This window comes from Thermomyces lanuginosus, assembly GCF_041956635.1.
Source record: "Thermomyces lanuginosus strain ATCC 200065 unplaced genomic scaffold VTN49scaffold_35, whole genome shotgun sequence".
NCBI lineage: Eukaryota > Fungi > Ascomycota > Eurotiomycetes > Eurotiales > Trichocomaceae > Thermomyces > Thermomyces lanuginosus.
In genome coordinates, this window is record NW_027192369.1 from 489,564 (window position 1) to 505,720 (window position 16,157).

General features: G+C 51.9%; 8 protein-coding genes across 8 annotated transcripts; 4 read left to right on the plus strand and 4 right to left on the minus strand.

The window, feature by feature from the left end:
- Positions 1–2,218: 2,218 nt before the first annotated feature.
- VTN49DRAFT_5623 (uncharacterized protein) lies at positions 2,219–2,782 on the plus strand (the record flags this gene model as incomplete). Its single annotated transcript, XM_069413701.1, has 3 exons — positions 2,219–2,276; positions 2,346–2,662; positions 2,717–2,782. The coding sequence occupies 3 exons, from the start codon at positions 2,219–2,221 to the stop codon at positions 2,780–2,782; spliced, it is 441 nt and encodes a 146-aa protein (XP_069266346.1).
- A 233-nt stretch (positions 2,783–3,015) lies between these two features.
- On the plus strand, positions 3,016–4,050 carry VTN49DRAFT_5624 (uncharacterized protein; the record flags this gene model as incomplete). The annotated part of the gene is made up of 1 exon (XM_069413702.1): positions 3,016–4,050. The coding sequence occupies one exon, from the start codon at positions 3,016–3,018 to the stop codon at positions 4,048–4,050; it is 1,035 nt and encodes a 344-aa protein (XP_069266347.1).
- Positions 4,051–4,137: 87 nt separating this feature from the next.
- On the minus strand, positions 4,138–4,694 carry VTN49DRAFT_5625 (uncharacterized protein; the record flags this gene model as incomplete). The annotated part of the gene is made up of 3 exons (XM_069413703.1): positions 4,138–4,239; positions 4,337–4,460; positions 4,531–4,694. 3 exons carry the CDS (start codon positions 4,692–4,694, stop codon positions 4,138–4,140), a joined length of 390 nt encoding a protein of 129 aa, XP_069266348.1.
- Positions 4,695–5,195: 501 nt separating this feature from the next.
- VTN49DRAFT_5626 (uncharacterized protein) lies at positions 5,196–7,824 on the minus strand (the record flags this gene model as incomplete). Its single annotated transcript, XM_069413704.1, has 6 exons — positions 5,196–6,067; positions 6,116–6,341; positions 6,392–6,610; positions 6,666–6,866; positions 6,913–7,206; positions 7,258–7,824. 6 exons carry the CDS (start codon positions 7,822–7,824, stop codon positions 5,196–5,198), a joined length of 2,379 nt encoding a protein of 792 aa, XP_069266349.1.
- An 855-nt stretch (positions 7,825–8,679) lies between these two features.
- Positions 8,680–9,550, plus strand: VTN49DRAFT_5627 (uncharacterized protein; the record flags this gene model as incomplete). Its single annotated transcript, XM_069413705.1, has 4 exons — positions 8,680–8,838; positions 8,902–8,974; positions 9,034–9,362; positions 9,419–9,550. The coding sequence occupies 4 exons, from the start codon at positions 8,680–8,682 to the stop codon at positions 9,548–9,550; spliced, it is 693 nt and encodes a 230-aa protein (XP_069266350.1).
- A 577-nt stretch (positions 9,551–10,127) lies between these two features.
- On the plus strand, positions 10,128–11,187 carry VTN49DRAFT_5628 (uncharacterized protein; the record flags this gene model as incomplete). The annotated part of the gene is made up of 5 exons (XM_069413706.1): positions 10,128–10,190; positions 10,433–10,525; positions 10,584–10,737; positions 10,791–10,996; positions 11,056–11,187. 5 exons carry the CDS (start codon positions 10,128–10,130, stop codon positions 11,185–11,187), a joined length of 648 nt encoding a protein of 215 aa, XP_069266351.1.
- Positions 11,188–11,222: 35 nt separating this feature from the next.
- Positions 11,223–11,636, minus strand: VTN49DRAFT_5629 (uncharacterized protein; the record flags this gene model as incomplete). Its single annotated transcript, XM_069413707.1, has 2 exons — positions 11,223–11,364; positions 11,527–11,636. 2 exons carry the CDS (start codon positions 11,634–11,636, stop codon positions 11,223–11,225), a joined length of 252 nt encoding a protein of 83 aa, XP_069266352.1.
- Positions 11,637–11,764: 128 nt separating this feature from the next.
- VTN49DRAFT_5630 (uncharacterized protein) lies at positions 11,765–15,419 on the minus strand (the record flags this gene model as incomplete). The annotated part of the gene is made up of 3 exons (XM_069413709.1): positions 11,765–11,779; positions 11,844–14,383; positions 14,435–15,419. 3 exons carry the CDS (start codon positions 15,417–15,419, stop codon positions 11,765–11,767), a joined length of 3,540 nt encoding a protein of 1,179 aa, XP_069266353.1.
- Between the last annotated feature and the right edge of the window lie 738 nt (positions 15,420–16,157).

Genomic DNA, 16,157 nt, shown 5'->3' on the forward strand with positions numbered 1-16,157 from the left:
ACCAGCGATCTGCAGAAGAGAACTGAAAAAACGAGCGGCAAATCCAGGGAACGGCGAAGAAGAGAAAGTAAGGCGTTCGAGTTGTCAAAGTCCTCGATAGCCTTGAATCTTAACTCTCCCCCGACTCCCGAGTGCTCCGCCCACCACCCGATCCTCGATCGCCTGAGTTTCGCGTGTTCGTCGGATGGTGGGAGAAATGGGACCCCCTGAATGCCGAAATCTCAAGCTGCCGATCGCTACGAATTTTCTAGACGGAGACCCATGATGCTGGAAACGGGTTACGCTTGTTTGCTTGTTGCGATATTCGGTACCGTATTCGGCTGTTGCGAGGTATACGGAGTACTAGGAACGGAAAACGTCAATACGATCGACGGCGGCGTCGATGGTTGAGACGACGGAAGTCCCCAGATCGATGAATATGGAAATCTGGTCCCGCTGACAGAATGGAGCCGTCGCGTGTGTTTGTTTGACGGAAGGTCTCGATTCGGGAAGGTATTTTATGCTGTGGGTTTGGTGTTCGCGAGATCTGACAGTCGACGTAGCAGAGCTTCCGAGGCTGAAGATGAGGAACGGTGCGTCAGACAACCACGAGGAGAAGAAGGGCAGTAAAGAGTCAGAGCAGCACTTCTCTGCCGCATGCAACTTTCCATGACATTTCTTCTAGTCCAACTCTGTTTTGCCTGGAGCCCGTGTGATGGTCTCCAGATCAGACGATGATTGTCGGCACTTGTTTCCTCCAAGCCAACAATCTTCCTCCCCAATGCTCTCACTGTTCGCTAAAGTTCGCTTCTAACGGCACTTCAATGGAGCCGCCGAGCCTCGTCGGTCTGAATGATGGCTGTGCACAGTGTCCTTTAGGGTTCTTGGCCCGTGACTGCGAGAGTCCCTTTGCATGAACGAGGTATCCAGCCCGAACACGACTTGCATTGAGCCCTCGTGGACCATAGAAACTAGGGCCAATCGCAATGGTTGATGCTATTCTTACACCCTACGTTCCTCGCTTTTGAAGCAGCTCCGTGTTTCTGATTTGTCACTCCTTGCATCTCTCTTCATGCAACTCCTGGCGAAGTGGGAGCGGATCGGAGTTTTGGAAAAAGGCATGAACAAATCATGCTGCGCAAAAGGGCCGGGCCGCAGGGATGCTGGAGCGCTAAGCAGGGGGGGTTGAAAGCAGGGATTCCCGATTGGCTCATAAATTACTAGGCGATGCGCTAGCGGCCTCAGGCAGCAAAAGGCAGCCAATCTGCCACGAGGAGCACGCGCTCGCCGAGACCGCGATTCGGCAGGATTTCAGTCCTTTTTACAATATGCTAGCACGGAAAAGTAAGACCAGCCATCGTAGAATAGGAAGTAGATTGCTTGAACTGACTGAAAGATGCCACGCATTGTCAAACACTTTCATAAGGTATGGCATGATATCCTGACGAAAGGGCCATATGCTGGTCGGGTCGAGCATCTGCAGAAGATGTCATTAGGCCATCCGTTGCATGATGATTGACGAAAAGCGTGAAGAGTCAAGACGCTAACGCATGTTCCCGCACAGTCTGCTGCATCTAAAGCTGATCCGTCACCTCCGCACGGGCCAAGTGTGGCAGCACCCAGACTCAATTTGCAACATTATTCGTTGCAGCTTAACAACGCCTCGAACCACTGAGGGGGAACACTGCAGATATGCACGAGAGGGATCGTTTCCAAAAATACGGATTGGGAGAGGGGAGTCATGCATGCTCTTATCGTCACCGCCGGTTACTGGTCTTCTCTAATCTGCACGCTCCTGGCATGTGAACCGGGATTCGATCCGGATGCATCACATACATTAGCTGTAGAGCTATGCTTTGGCTGGATTCCCCCTCACGAAGTTACGAATATACGAACCCCCTTTATGCTCGGATACACAACTCGAATGTTGAACATCCGAACATAATGTCCTGACAAAACTGGACTTGGTCTTGCCGTCTCGGACCACACTGGAGAAAACTGGAGCAAAAGCGGACACCCGAAAAGCGACGGCTGTTTTGGAAACGACCATCACTCCACACGGGCCCTGATCTGGTCGATCAGGATCTATAAACACCTTCCGGACGGTGTTTGTCAAGCGCAAACCAGTGGTGTGCCTCTTTCGCTTCTGTTTGCCGATCTCTTCGCTGGTCGAAGGGAGATTCGTTCTTTGCGGTCGTTTTTCTTGAGTATTTTTTCGCCCTCTGAGCTGGTCTCCAACATGGGTCGCCTTATCAAAAATCACTGGGCACGACTTCTCATGCTCTCTGCCGCGGGATGTACGTCTTTTTCCCCCATCGCGACCTCATAACGATTCGAGATCCACTGACAGGATTGGTGAAATGTAGGGCAGGTCGGCGCTGCGATTGAGGGCTTCTTCTGGCCCAAGGTCTTCTGGGACTTCATCACGACCAGCCTCGACGTCGCCGTCAAACCAATCCCCGTGCTGCAGATCCTGAACCTCATCTTTGGGCTCCTGGTGCTGGCATGGGAGTGGCCGTTGAAGTTCATCGCCGGCACGCCGCCACATCGCAGCATTGTGCTCCGGCTGCTAGTGTATCCGCTGGGTGCCTTGCTGTGTGCGCTCATGTACCAGTCGGGCGATGTCGCGATTTACTATCTCATTGGCATGGCTGCATATTTCTGGGCGTACAGTGAAGGCGAGGTGAGCGCGTTGGCTTTGGGTGGATGAAAGTTCTTTTTACTAACGTTGTCACAGGTCGTCTGCGCGACACCATGGACACTACCGAAAAAGAACACATCAAGTCCAGCACAGAAGGTCTAACGTGTACATATGTCTTTTCTAATGAATGCAATGACTTGATGAGTATTATGTTTTGGTTGTAGAAGAGTCGTAGTTGTAATTCCATGCTGTCTCTAGCTCTAGGGTTAGGGTTTGGTTCCCCGTTCCTGAAAGCCGAAGCTTTTAGGCTTCCGCCTCCTCATCAATTGCAAAGTACCATACAACAGCGCTCCTGAGTATCTAATGAGCGTTCAAACCCCGATCTAACGTTCGTCATGGCTGCCTCAGAGATTCTACAATCCGAGGAAAAGCGGGATGATGTCGAGGTTCTGCACGAGCAGGAAGAATCTGAAGCCACACCCAACCCGGACGACGAAGTGCCCAGCATCACCGCAGACAAAGCACGCGCGTTTCGCGAGCAGTTATCCCGATTCAGGCACGCAAGCCCGGCGAAACAAGTCGCATCCTCAGATACCATTGCTCGACGAAGGCCACTAACGCGCTCCATCACCGCCGCGGCCGCGGCCGCGCAATCCGACTCATCATCGTCGTCCTCGACACCTACATCTTCATCCTCAATTCCAGAAGCAGTGGCTCCCGCTACCCCATTGTCCTCGCTGTCCCCATCCCCATCCATCGCCCACGACAGTAGCACAGCCTCCCGCAAACGCAAGCGCGGCTCCCGTCACACGGAACCGAGAAATCCGCCAAACCTCCTCCGCGACTCGATCCCTCCTAACCTCATTCTCCTCTTCGTCGGGGTCAACCCGGGCCTCATGACCGGCGCGACGGGGTATGCCTACGCACACCCATCAAATCTCTTCTGGAAGCTGCTGCACTCGTCCGGGATCACCGACATCCGGCACCCGCCCAGTGACACGTACAAGCTGCCGGAGCTGTACTCCGTTGGCAATACGAACATCGTGTCGCGGCCGACGCGGGATGCGAGTATGCTGAGCAAGCGGGAGATGGACGAAGGGGTGCCAATTCTGGAGGAGAAGATTGCGCGGCAGCGGCCCGAGGCGGTCGCCTTGGTGGGAAAGAGTATCTGGGAGGCGGTGTGGAGGGTCAAGCATAATGGGAAAGCGATTGGCAAGGATGAGTTTCACTACGGGTGGCAGGATGAGAAGTATAATTTGGGGGTGACGCCGGATTGGAAAGGGGCTCGGGTCTTCGTCGCTACAACGACTAGCGGGCTTGCGGCGGGGATGACTATGAGTGAGAAGGAAGCTGTCTGGGCAGAACTCGGGAAATGGGTTGTTCAGAGGAGAAAGGAACGAAAAGAAGCCAGTCAAGCGTCCTCTGATTGAACCCATGTCGACTGACTTTATGACACTACTAAATACAATAATTCTCTGGCTGCTAGCCTGACTCGGGAAACAGACATTATCCTCCTATCACACTAATTCGGACACCAGAATCCGTTCAACGGCCGGCACCTGCGTTGACGACATTGGTGTCGCCTTGACGTTCGGCGGCCTATCATCGATCAGCTGGATCTAACAAACATCGTGTGATGCTTCAAGACGGGGAAGAACGGCGCGACATCAAAGGGCAAAAAAGCAGGGGAGAGTGTACGAAGGATTCCAATCATACCGTGAATGGCTGCAACTCCCCCCTCTCTAGAATCTGCGTCACAACATCCTCATCCCTCGATGTTCCAAACTCGCTCTCTAGCATGCCCTTGCTTGCGCCGTCAAGAACCCCCTGCGCACCGTGCCTGCAAGCCAACAGTCAGCATGATCCGTTTTGATTGGAATAGAACAGAGCATCAGCAGATATGGACTTACTTGTGCGTCACAAACACCTTCCATCCACTCACAACTTCGGCCAAAGGAATCGATCGGTTTCGGCGCCAGTTGTGTACAGACGCGATGTCGTTCACGAAAATGACAAAGTCGTCCGCGTTTCCGCGGTACACCATCTTCGTGGCGTGATCGTTGGCGCGCGGCATTATGAATGGAACGTTTTGCTCGGTTGGTTGAGAGGGATACGAATCAGTGTTTGGTAACTGAGAAGACGGGTCAATGAAGAGCGTTATGCGGATATGAATCTCAAGTCAACAGAATACCTCGAATAGTATCGGCGCATGGTTGGGTTATATGCTGGAGGCCAGCGGGACAGTCGCTCAAGGTGTGTGACGTCATCGTAGGGTTCTACTTCGGAGCTCCACCTTGTCCAAGAACAGGTCAGCAAGAAAAACCAACTGGAGAGGGGATGCATTCGATTTTGGAAAAGTACCTCTGCTGAATAAGGCATGTAGCATCATATCGAATGCTTCTATTCGTTCTCCTGGCTAAAAATACTGCATCTAATCATATTCTAGCACCCCGCAGACCACAGTACTGGGTAATATTCGCCCATCTTCATCGGCTCCCCTTGCTCCATAATACATCATTGCCCGGTTGCCAGATGGACACTAGTCGAACCATTTGGAAGCTCGGCAGCTTCATTCTCACTCCGCATGGTCACGGCTCAGTCCAAACAGACTGAGGATGGACAGCGGAGATAGCCACCTTTTAGACGGTTTGGATTTGACTTTGCATTCAGAAGTGGCGGCACTGTGTCTTGAGCAATCCGATGCTGCTCTTGCATGTCGGTACCTTCTCGAGGAAACTGGTTGGATCGGTGATCCGCTTTCATGGCTCCGCGGACTGGTGGCTTCTTCCGTCCCATGTCCACCATCTTGGCCGTCGCAGCTCTCGTCACTGGAACTGATTGTGATCTTGCTAACTGACGCGGAGCGGCGACTGCTGAACGGCGTCCGAAAGGGGACGCCCCGCATCAGAGACTGAGACCGCAGATAGTCTCCGCGTCCCATTACCATTCCAGGGAACGGGAGAATTTCGCGGCTGAAGATGTCAGCTATGTTGCGTTCTAATCGAACCCGGTCCTGTCGCAGCGGTGACAGGATAACGGGAGCATGCTCGCGAACAGCTGATCGAGTCCGTACAATGCCGGCTTCTTGGCGGGATCGCACCTCATCGTCATACAACGGGTTATACGTCCTTTTGATGACAACATGTTCTGGCTGACGTTTGGGGTTATTAGTAGAAAGGGACCGAACCGACGTCCGCCGTGCGAGAATCGCCGCCCGGCTGTCAATAGCATCCAACGAAACCAAAGGGAGGAAACAGAAAGCAAACTCTCGAGGCTCTAATGATATAGTGGGTAACTCTGCTTGTGACATGGCCGAAGTCTTAAGTAGCTCTGTCTTCCAGCATCGTTCTTCCGATGCGGACGAGGCACTAAGAATAAGCTCGTAACGATGGTCTTCATTTTGGAAAATGACTTTCCAAGAATACGGCACATCGTAGCAAATAAGCCCTGTATCGCATTAGTTTCCGATTTCGTGCCGTTAAGGATCATTCGTACCTTTGCCGTTGGACACAATGTCGACAGTCATGTCCGGCACATAGAGTGACGCTACCACGACAAGCTTACGACTCTCTGAGCCTGGCCGCGCAAGGACCATGTAGCCAGGAAACAAGGTGCACACCAAATACTCTCCTGTGATGCGGTCGGGAGTCTTGTAGGCAACGTGGAGGACGCCACAAACACTCAACGGGCCCAATTGTTGATAGACATCGTAGAGAATCGTCTGAATCGGAAAAGTCAGTCACTGTAACTTTGTCTCGTGGAATTCTTTACCTGTCCATTGTAGTCAAGTCGCTCCTTTAGTAACATGGTTCTGTGGATACGATTCTTGAGCGCTGGGTTGCCTGTGGCCGTGTCGACCCGCCTGACCATCTGACGTGCTTTTTCCAGAATCTGTATCAGCTCATTATGGGTTGACGGACAGTCCCCTGCGGGTACATTTTTGAGCATTTCCGCGAGGAGAAGCGGGTACTTGCACACTCGCTGCACTGGCTACAGTCAAGTAAGAACGGCGTCCTGTGAAGTGCAGAGTATGAGCGAGCCATACTTTCATTATCAAATCGTCAACTGTCATGGACTTCTTGTTATCGTGTTTTCTGTTCTGGGCTGAGTCTACGGACTTTGCTAAGGCCTCAATACCTTCAGCCCAGAAGCCATCTGCAGGTAGTGCCTTCCGCAAGAGACCCAAGTCACCCTCGAGCAAATGGTATCTACTGCAGAAACCCTCGTAGGCTCCAAATCCGTCGGACTACGTACGGTCAGATGGCCACAGCCATTCAGGATACAAAACGTACCAGACTCTCGATTTCTTTGGCTACTCTCAGTGCTTCGGACGGATCAGCGGCGGTCCTCCGAAGTCTAGAATCTATCAACGCCTTCAGGTTTCGGGTCCGCAAAGATGTACCATGAGAGGCTTGAAATTTTATCCTCAGCCGAGGCATCTCGACAGGAGATAGAGTCATGATTGGCGGCTCGGTGGATAGAGGGCTAACAACACGTAGTCGTCGTCGGAAAGACTCATGCAAACTGTAAATTGCTTCCAAGTCTCGAAGAATCGCCGGTCTTGTGGTGAGATACGTCGAAAGTAGCTGCGAATTGTTGGCCATCATCCACCCGCTCGGGCTCTATCATTTACTCACTTTGATAAGTGTCTGTAGACCATGAACATAGTTGGACTCCGAGGCATAGATCTCATGTAGGAGGTGACGGCGTCGGATCGCTCGCGTGCGAGTAGCATTTTCCAATGAGAGAGACCTGCTTACGCCGACGCTGTCGATGGACTTTCGCAGGTCGGAGTTGGGCTTCGCACTGCCAAAAGAGACGCTCTGATGACTACTGATAGTGTTGGCCTGGGACCGCGTCACGTTCGAGGAGACCATGCTGAGACTCGCCGTCTTCATTGTCCCCAGAATCGACGAACTACTCGCCGACGACCGGTCCCACTGATGTTCACTTGGAGGGGACGAGGCAGCCGTGTCCGGGACCTCGTCCGGCCAGCCATCAACCCACGCCGAAGGAATTGGACGCACACGCTTCCTTGAACGAAAGCTGTCGACCCATTTCTTGAAGGGATGGCTTGCCCCCGTATCCGAGGCAGCAGGAGCAAACGTATCCTGGATGAAGATGTCTGGATTCAGATCCAAAAGATAATCCGTGACGTCGTCATGACCACGTTTGGCGTCCCTGACGGTGGTGTCGCCCTCCATGACGACCGACAGTGTCAGTCATCGAGCTAACATTTTGATAGAGAAACAAGGGGATCTCAAGGAAAGGATGGGCATGGAAAGTGTGACTGATGGTGCAAGAAGGGAAAGAGCGCGGTTGCTCCATCAAGCAGGGCCCTTCAAAGTCCAGAATCTAAATGATAGAGGGCATAGAGAAGTCTTAAACAGCTGGCCAACAATGGTATATGGTGGTTCAAGCCAGTACAAAGCAAAATGGTCCGCTATAATGTCGTTCTCTTGCCAACATCCGCTGGCATGAGCCTAGACCTCCAGTCCTATATCGAGAAACAGCCATGTCGGCGAATATGAGCTGAGTTCTGTCAAGCAGTTCATCCGGTCGACTTCTGGTCCCATCCTATCGACTACAGTGAGCCAAGAAGGGCGGAAATGCTTCCATCGAACATAGAAGATGCAGTTAAGTGAAGAACTGCGCTCAGATTGCTAATCTGATCTGTCTGGCAAAGTCGTACACTGCATCCTACCGGGTTGGTTGCGGCACGGACCGCGACAGGACAGTCTTCGCGTTTTTCTGAAAGGTTCCAGCCGATGGCGGCATTCTGGCATAATACCCCAAGCGGATCTGTCGAAAAAAAGATCGTGCTAGGTTGCTGGTCTTATTCTGAAGAATGTTATTGGAAGAGCAAGAAATTGATTGGCTTGAGCGCAATACTAGGGTAGGAACAGAGCTGTAGGCAGCTGCATGCATGTCATCCTATGGGCCCCATGACAAAAGAGGAAATTGGAAATCCGGGCCGCGGCGCCGCCTCGGCGACTCAAGAGCTCCGCGACTCACCATGATTTCTTTACATCTTAGCTTTTCATGCTATGGGACTACCTATGGATAATAGAGATGTTCACGCCCCGACGGTCCCTTCGGGGCCGACAACCGCAAGGAGCGGTTTCCCAGACCTGTCGAAGCTCGGGTTGTTCGAGCTCATGAATGAGAAAGACCGGATCGAAGCCGAGCTGCGGGCCTACAGCAGTGTCCTGACTTCGGTAACAACGTTTTGCCTCTAGCTAAGATGCATTCCGTGACATACTGACTATGTTCTCTGACAGCATGGGGTCACCATGGAGACGCCTTTGACTACGCCCGACGGCTTCCCTCGCAACGACATTGACGTAGCACAGAGTACGCGCCTCTCTACGCCTTCCTCACTTGGCTAGATTTGTTCTGACCGTTCGATCTAGTTCGTTATACACGGGTCCGCATCATCCATCTTCGAAATGACCACAAAGAGGTGATGAAGCACCTCGAGACAAAGCTCCATGAGCACTTCGCATCTCTTCGGGAAAGCGGTGCTGCCTCGACGACATCATCAGATATTCCGCTGAGTGCCACCGAGTCCCGGCCGCCAGTAGAGACTCCGTTTGCAAGGGTTAACAGTGTTGCAGACGGTAGCCCAGCCGCTGAAGCTGGCTTGAAAGCTGGAGACATCGTCCGGACTTTCGGTAGTGTCAACTGGGTGAATCACGAACGACTGAGAAAGGTTGGGGAGGTTGTTCAGCAAAACGAGGGGGTATGGACACCGCTTGCTTTAGATCGCGTCATTTCAATAACTAACAGAAAATCTAGCGTCCTCTGGTAGTAAAGGTGACACGCAAAAGCGAAGACGGAGAAGGAACTCGTGATATCAGTCTCATTCTTACTCCACGACGCGACTGGGGAGGTCGGGGTCTCTTGGGCTGCCACTTAGTTCCGCTGTGACTGCATTCTTCCATGTGTTATGATAACTCTACTTGTAACGTGCTACGATACCAATGCCAGAATGTGTATGGATTCGTGATCTATCATTCTCTTGACTCGAAAAAGGCTGATAAGCCCACGCGACCCTGTCTACCGAAATTAGCGTCATATTGGTGGCTGATTGAAAGAAGCCATTGACTCGAGAACCATTCTGGGCAGTCTGTGTAGAACATAAAAGTCACAGTTAGACAATCATTGAGCTGTTGCAATTTTACCGCTCACTAGGCAATGACGCGTTGTATGCATGCTGATTGCGCTTCAGAAAGAAAATTGTATGAAAGTTGGGAGGGGTGGAGAGGGGCAAATAGGCAGGTCACGTGATCACCGGCCGCCGCTCGTTTTGTTGTCCGCGAAAATTCCATCACCGAGAGGAGCAAAACTTCCTCTTACCAACCCCTGCGTCCGCGATTTTCTTCCTGCGACGCTTCCGATCCGCCGTCCTTCATCATCATCGAAGCGGCTCGTAGTGTAGCGACGCGACTTTCATATTCATTTTCTATCGTCCTTTTCTTTTTCCTTATCACGTCACTTGGTCAACATGGCTCAGCAGGCCCCACCGACCTTCAAGCTGGTCCTCGTCGGTGACGGCGGTACTGGAAAGGTGAGTTGGAGCATTTGCTTGTTCGGAGCACCTTGACGCCTCGCATCGCGATCGATATTTCGTCGATTTGGAGCCTTCCGTTGCGACTTCCCGCTTATTACGCCCTCCGTCGCTCAGCCCCGCCCGGTTTTTTGATCGATCGCTCGATCGGCGTTGTTCTATCCCTTTTTCGTTGCAGCGCGGTGCCATCATCATTATCATCTTTGGAGGGACCGTTATTGACTGTGCGATGTCCGAAACAGACCACCTTCGTCAAGCGCCACCTGACTGGCGAGTTCGAGAAGAAGTACATTGCCACGTTGGGTGTGGAAGTTCACCCGCTCGGTTTCACCACCGTACGTAGCGGCCCTGGACAAATCAAGTTGAGGGTGGAATACTGACGGTTTGGATCAGAACCTTGGCCCGATTCAGTTTGATGTCTGGGATACTGCCGGTCAGGAGAAGTTTGGCGGTCTCCGTGATGGATACTACATCAACGGCCAATGCGGTATCATTATGTTCGATGTGACATCGCGTATCACCTACAAGAACGTTCCCAACTGGCACCGTACGTACTCCTATATCTAGTTTTGTCTGATAGTGAAGGTTGACGGAGTTTAGGTGATCTGGTTCGCGTCTGCGAGAACATCCCGATCGTCCTGTGCGGCAACAAGGTCGACGTCAAGGAGCGCAAGGTCAAGGCTAAGACCATCACCTTCCACCGCAAGAAGAACCTGCAGTACTATGATATCTCGGCCAAGTCGAACTACAACTTCGAGAAGCCTTTCCTGTGGCTCGCTCGCAAGTTGGTCGGCAACCCGACTTTGGTATGTCTTCCACTTTCAATGTCTACGATATCCGCGAGCTCGTGCTGACTGAATTTTAGGAATTCGTCGCTGCTCCGGCCCTGGCTCCTCCGGAGGTCCAGGTCGACCCCGAGGTCATGGCCAAGTACCAGGACGAGCTGAACCAGGCCGCTCAACAGCCGCTGCCGGATGAGGAGGACAACGACCTGTAGAGAAAAGACTTTTTTTCCTTTGTTATGCAACGACATCACATTGTTTTACAAGGGTTAATGCCAGTTGAATGAAAAGAACAGTAATACCCGGATACATGTATGATGTTCTTGTCCATCATGTTCTCCCTTAGGACGGAAAGAATGTGCACTAGGATGAAGTTGATGATAGACGATTGTCTATGAATAACCAGTTTACAATCGCTTGGAAAGTCCCTTCTAATTTCTATTTCCCTTCTAAATATTTTTATGCAATTCCATTATCCCAGTAGGCCCATGAATCGTGTTCTGTACGGAAATTAGGGTCAACCGAAACCGAAAATACGGAGTATAGGGTAGAACAAAAATGGGACGCGAGGAGGGAAATCACAGCAAACGGAGAACAGTGTATGGAGGTTGGAATCTTTATCTCTGACGTTCTTCTTTTCCTTCTTCTTTATCTCAAATCCCATGCCGCCACCCGGAAAAGCAAGTACAAAGAACGCAAAGCAAAAACGAGAGGAGAAGCAAAACCCGAACGTATGTACATGACGAACAGGATGAATAGGGGGTATCTAGCATCGATGAATCATTATCGAAGTTAGTCTCGGACACCCTAAACGAAAAAGATAGGTTAGCAACGTGATCGAATGAGAGAGATTGGAGGAGGAAGAACATACAAAGAGATACTTGAGCTCCTGCAGGTTCAATCTCGACACCTTTCGGGCCTCATTCTCATCCAAGGCCCCCTCGATCAACTCCCGCTTCCGATTCTGCAAGTCCAGCACGCGATCCTCGATCGTATCCGGCACGAGAATGCGATGGACGCAGACGGGGCGCAGCTGACCGATGCGGTGCGCGCGGTCAATGGCCTGGTCCTCGATGTACGGGTTCCAGAACGGATCGAAGATGATCACCTGGCTGGCGGCGACGAGGTTGAGGCCCGAGTTGCCGGCCTTGAGCGAGACGAGCATGATCTTGCAGTTGGGGTCGTCGCTGAAGCGGATCACGGCCTCGTTGCGCTCCGCGGGGCGCATACTGCCGTCGTACCGCATGTGCTGCCATCCTTTGCGGCGGATGGGAATCTCCAGCAGGTCAAGCAGGGAGGTAAATTGGCTGAAGACGATCGTCTTCTCACCCTCGCCGGCGTCCTGGATGTCCTGAAGGATCTCCATCGCTTTGTCGATCTTGGCACTGCTGATCCACCGCTTTTCCAAGTTCTTTAGGTACTTGCGCTTCGATGCGGCGTTCCTTTCTGCTTCTCTCCGCCGCATGCCCAAGGTGATTGTCGCAGGTTTCCTCCCTTTGCCTTTGTTTTGGCTCGGTCCATCGACGTCATCATCATCATCATCGTCGTCGTCATCGTCATCATCGTCATCATCGTTGTCTTTATCCTTCTCCTTGTCTTCGGTTTCGGAGCCTTCGTCATTGCCCTCCCTTGCTTTGATTCCTGACTCCGGCTCGAGTCCGCCCCCGAGCGTCTCGGGTGCGTGAACCTTCATGAATGAAGCTTTGTCTGTGATCAGCTTCGGGTCGATCCTGGCGCGGCAGGAGGGACATTTTGCTTCGGCCAGGCCATCATTGAGACCCTGCCGAATGGCATTTGCCGGATCCGTGATTCGTGCAAAACACTCCGCACAGGTTGCATGGCCGCAAGGATAGAAGATGACAGCATTTTCGACTGCATCGATACACACTGGACAATCCAAAGGCTCGTTCTCTTTCAATCGCCGAACCACGTCCGCATCGAATCGTTTCGCATTCGCAATGAAATCCACTCCATCGTCTTTTGTCACGGAACTGGCAGCGGGCTCCGCAACATCTTTGATCAGGAACGGATGACAGCATGCTTGTCGAAGGCGGAGTAGTAAGACCAAGATATGTGAATAATTCCGGCCGACCGTTCCGGCCTCCAAATATCTATTGAATTGGATCTGTGTCCGCGTCTCTAATGAATTGTAAAACGCCTTTTCGTCATCACTGAAGACTGTGTAAACTTTCTCCGTCGTCCGAGGTGGCAATTGCAAGATAGGTCTGTCGTCGATCTTCGAATCCTTCGTCCGCCGGAGAAGGATCGCTTTCAGCAAAACCCGCAATTGCTGGAGTGCCTTCTCATATGCAGGCGACGATGGCCCATGTTTGAGTGGATTGGTGAAATCTTGGTTGAACCTGCTAGTATCATTGTACGGAGGGATCCTCAAAAACTTGATCAGGGAGTGCAATTCCTCCACGTTGTTCATCATCGGCGTGCCAGTCATACACCACCGGTAGGTGGCTTTGATAAGACCGCAAGCAATCGCCGATTTCGCTGATCGATTCTTAATGCATTGCGCTTCGTCGACGATCACTCGATACCAAGTGGAATTTGGACCCAGTACCGGAAGTTCGGACTGGGCCGCAGCCAGCCTGGCGGCAGACTGTTCGTACCTCTGGTAGCGCTTTAACTCAGCAGCCAGCGTTCCGAACGTTGTTAGAACAACGTCATACTGCTTGAGCCGATCGAACTTAGCACCCCGCTTTTCACCGTGCAAGATGTACACCTGAAGTTTGTGCTCAGGCTTGATCTTCTGCTCAATTTCACGCTTCCATTGCTGCATCAAGGAGACTGGGGCAATGATAAGGTTCGTCTTGCGTCGTGGATCTGAGGACGGTCGTGCCATCATGAGCGCAATTGCTTGTACCGTCTTGCCCAGACCCATGTCGTCTGCCAATATTCCACCACGATTCGGGCCCTCTTCCATGCGTTTCATCCAACTCAAGCCAATCTTCTGGTGTTCAAGGAGTTGGTATTTCAACGCCGGTGGGGTCTCTTCTCGTTTGTCCTTGGGCGGAGGAACATCAGGAGAAATGTTCTCTAGCAACTCCTTGATTTCCTTTTCAGTTTGTTTCCTGTCGCCGCCACTCCAGTAACCCGAACTGTACAGCGAGGAACCGCCCAAGTACGAACTGTCGAAGGGGTTGTCCCAATACGAGCCACTCAAGTTAGTGTCGTTCGAGGAATAACTGCCCTTGGACGGCCTAACAGACGCAAGGGCGCTCGAGGAAGAGCCACCCAAGGAATAGGAGCTGTCCATGAACGAACTCCTCGCTTTCCAAATGCTGTCCAAAGTCGTCGGCGCACGATAAGAATCATAGGACGGAGCGATATAGAGCGCCGTTGGTGATGGCGGCCGGGAAGTCTCTCTCCCGGTAGCGCTCAGAAACTCGTTCCGTGAGATTTCTATGACTTCACCGTCATTGCCGTTCGTGTTTGAGGCATTGCAATACTGACCTGAATATGAGGAGGCATAAGGCTGATGATACGTATATGGATAGCTCGTCGTCAGACGGGACGACGAAGAGCCCGATGAATTCATTCCTGCTGTGAAGGAAGGTTTGTTCTGTGCAGTTGTAGGCTTCTGAGTCCCGGATGAAAAACTAGTATAGACTGGAGAGGATGACCAGCGGTCCGACGAATCCACTCCTGCCGCACGAGCAAGCTGTTGTGAAGCATTCGTAGGTTGGGGATACCCGAACATCGAGCCGGACGACAAACGGTTCGACGGCTCCATTCCCACCGTGCGAGAAGGCTGCTCCGGAGCAGTTGTGGGTTGACGATAATTAAGAATCGAACCGAACGAAGAACGATCTGATGAACCCATCACCACTGAGCGGGAAAGTTGTTCTGGAGAATCTGGAGACCTTGTCGATTCCATTGTGGAGGGCAAGTGCCGACTTGAATTGGAGGAGACGCCTGATTGACGAGAGGGTCCGAGATCTCGCCAGCCCTCTTGAAGTCTCCTTGCAAACTCAGCATCCCGTTTTTCCTGCTCGGCACGTTCCTTCAACCATCGCTCTGCCTCCAATTGCTCTCTCCGCATTGCTTCGAGATCCTCGTCGGCATCAAACCCGAGAAGCTTTCGGAGATCTTCATCTATTTCATCGTCCATATCCGATGCAGCCTCATTCCCAGAACTGCGCCCTAATGGCGATCGCGGCGCTGATGCTGCACCGTTCTCAGACACTCTCCGTTTTGATGAGTCGGAGTCACTCGAGTTACCCAGGTCGATGGGACGCTTGCGACTTGACTGGGACTCCATGGATGGCGACGGTTCGGCAATGGACGGATAGGTACGTCGGTTCGATGGAGAGGACAAAAGTGTTGAACGTAATCCTAACGAAGCGGGATCTCCTGTGCGACTTCTCGCGGGAGATCCGTTGAGTCGGTCATCACCTTCAGGGCTTCCGAGCCATGATGCAGATGAATTTCGTTCCATGGAAGTTTGCGCGAATGCCGACTATCACCATTGAACAGGCTCTCCTTGTCGGACCCGAGTATGCGTTTAAATTAACAAGGTAAGGATGCTCAATGGAGGCCCGATTCGTCGGAGTGAGGTAGAGATAGTAGTTAACAGAAATGAAGAATATTCAGCTCGAGAGCCCCGAATAAATGATCACAGAAATGAGGCTCGCCACTTCTTGGAAGTTGCGACTCTGGCAGAATTTGCCTTGTTCTGCTTTATTGTTCTAGGTTTGGAGCAGAGGGCTCTCTGATGCGATTTGCGACGCGTCTTTGATCGCACGTTTGCAGAGTTCGTATACAGTACCAAACCGCGTTCTGTCCAATACGTCTGGTAGGTACAGAGTAATTGCGATGTGATTGGCCATTTGACGGTACCGTGCCGACATGTGACCAGATGAGGCGACTTTGATACGACACTACAAGCCTTATACAAGGTTATGCAGCCGAATTACTACTATCATGAACCCCTATCAACCGCACAAATGATGCTGAATTGCTGGCATGATCATGTCCATGGCTCAAAGCTGCAAATCCAAATCCACGCATCTGCATCCAGAGATTTCATGCATTCGACGGCGAATGGAAACTCATGACAAGTTCGCTCGTATGTATTTCGAATACTTACATGGTAACTTACAGGTACCTGATCGTTTCAGTCAATCATAGCCAATAATCGCGGCGTAGCCAATCTGACTATCCCTGATGTGGCAAT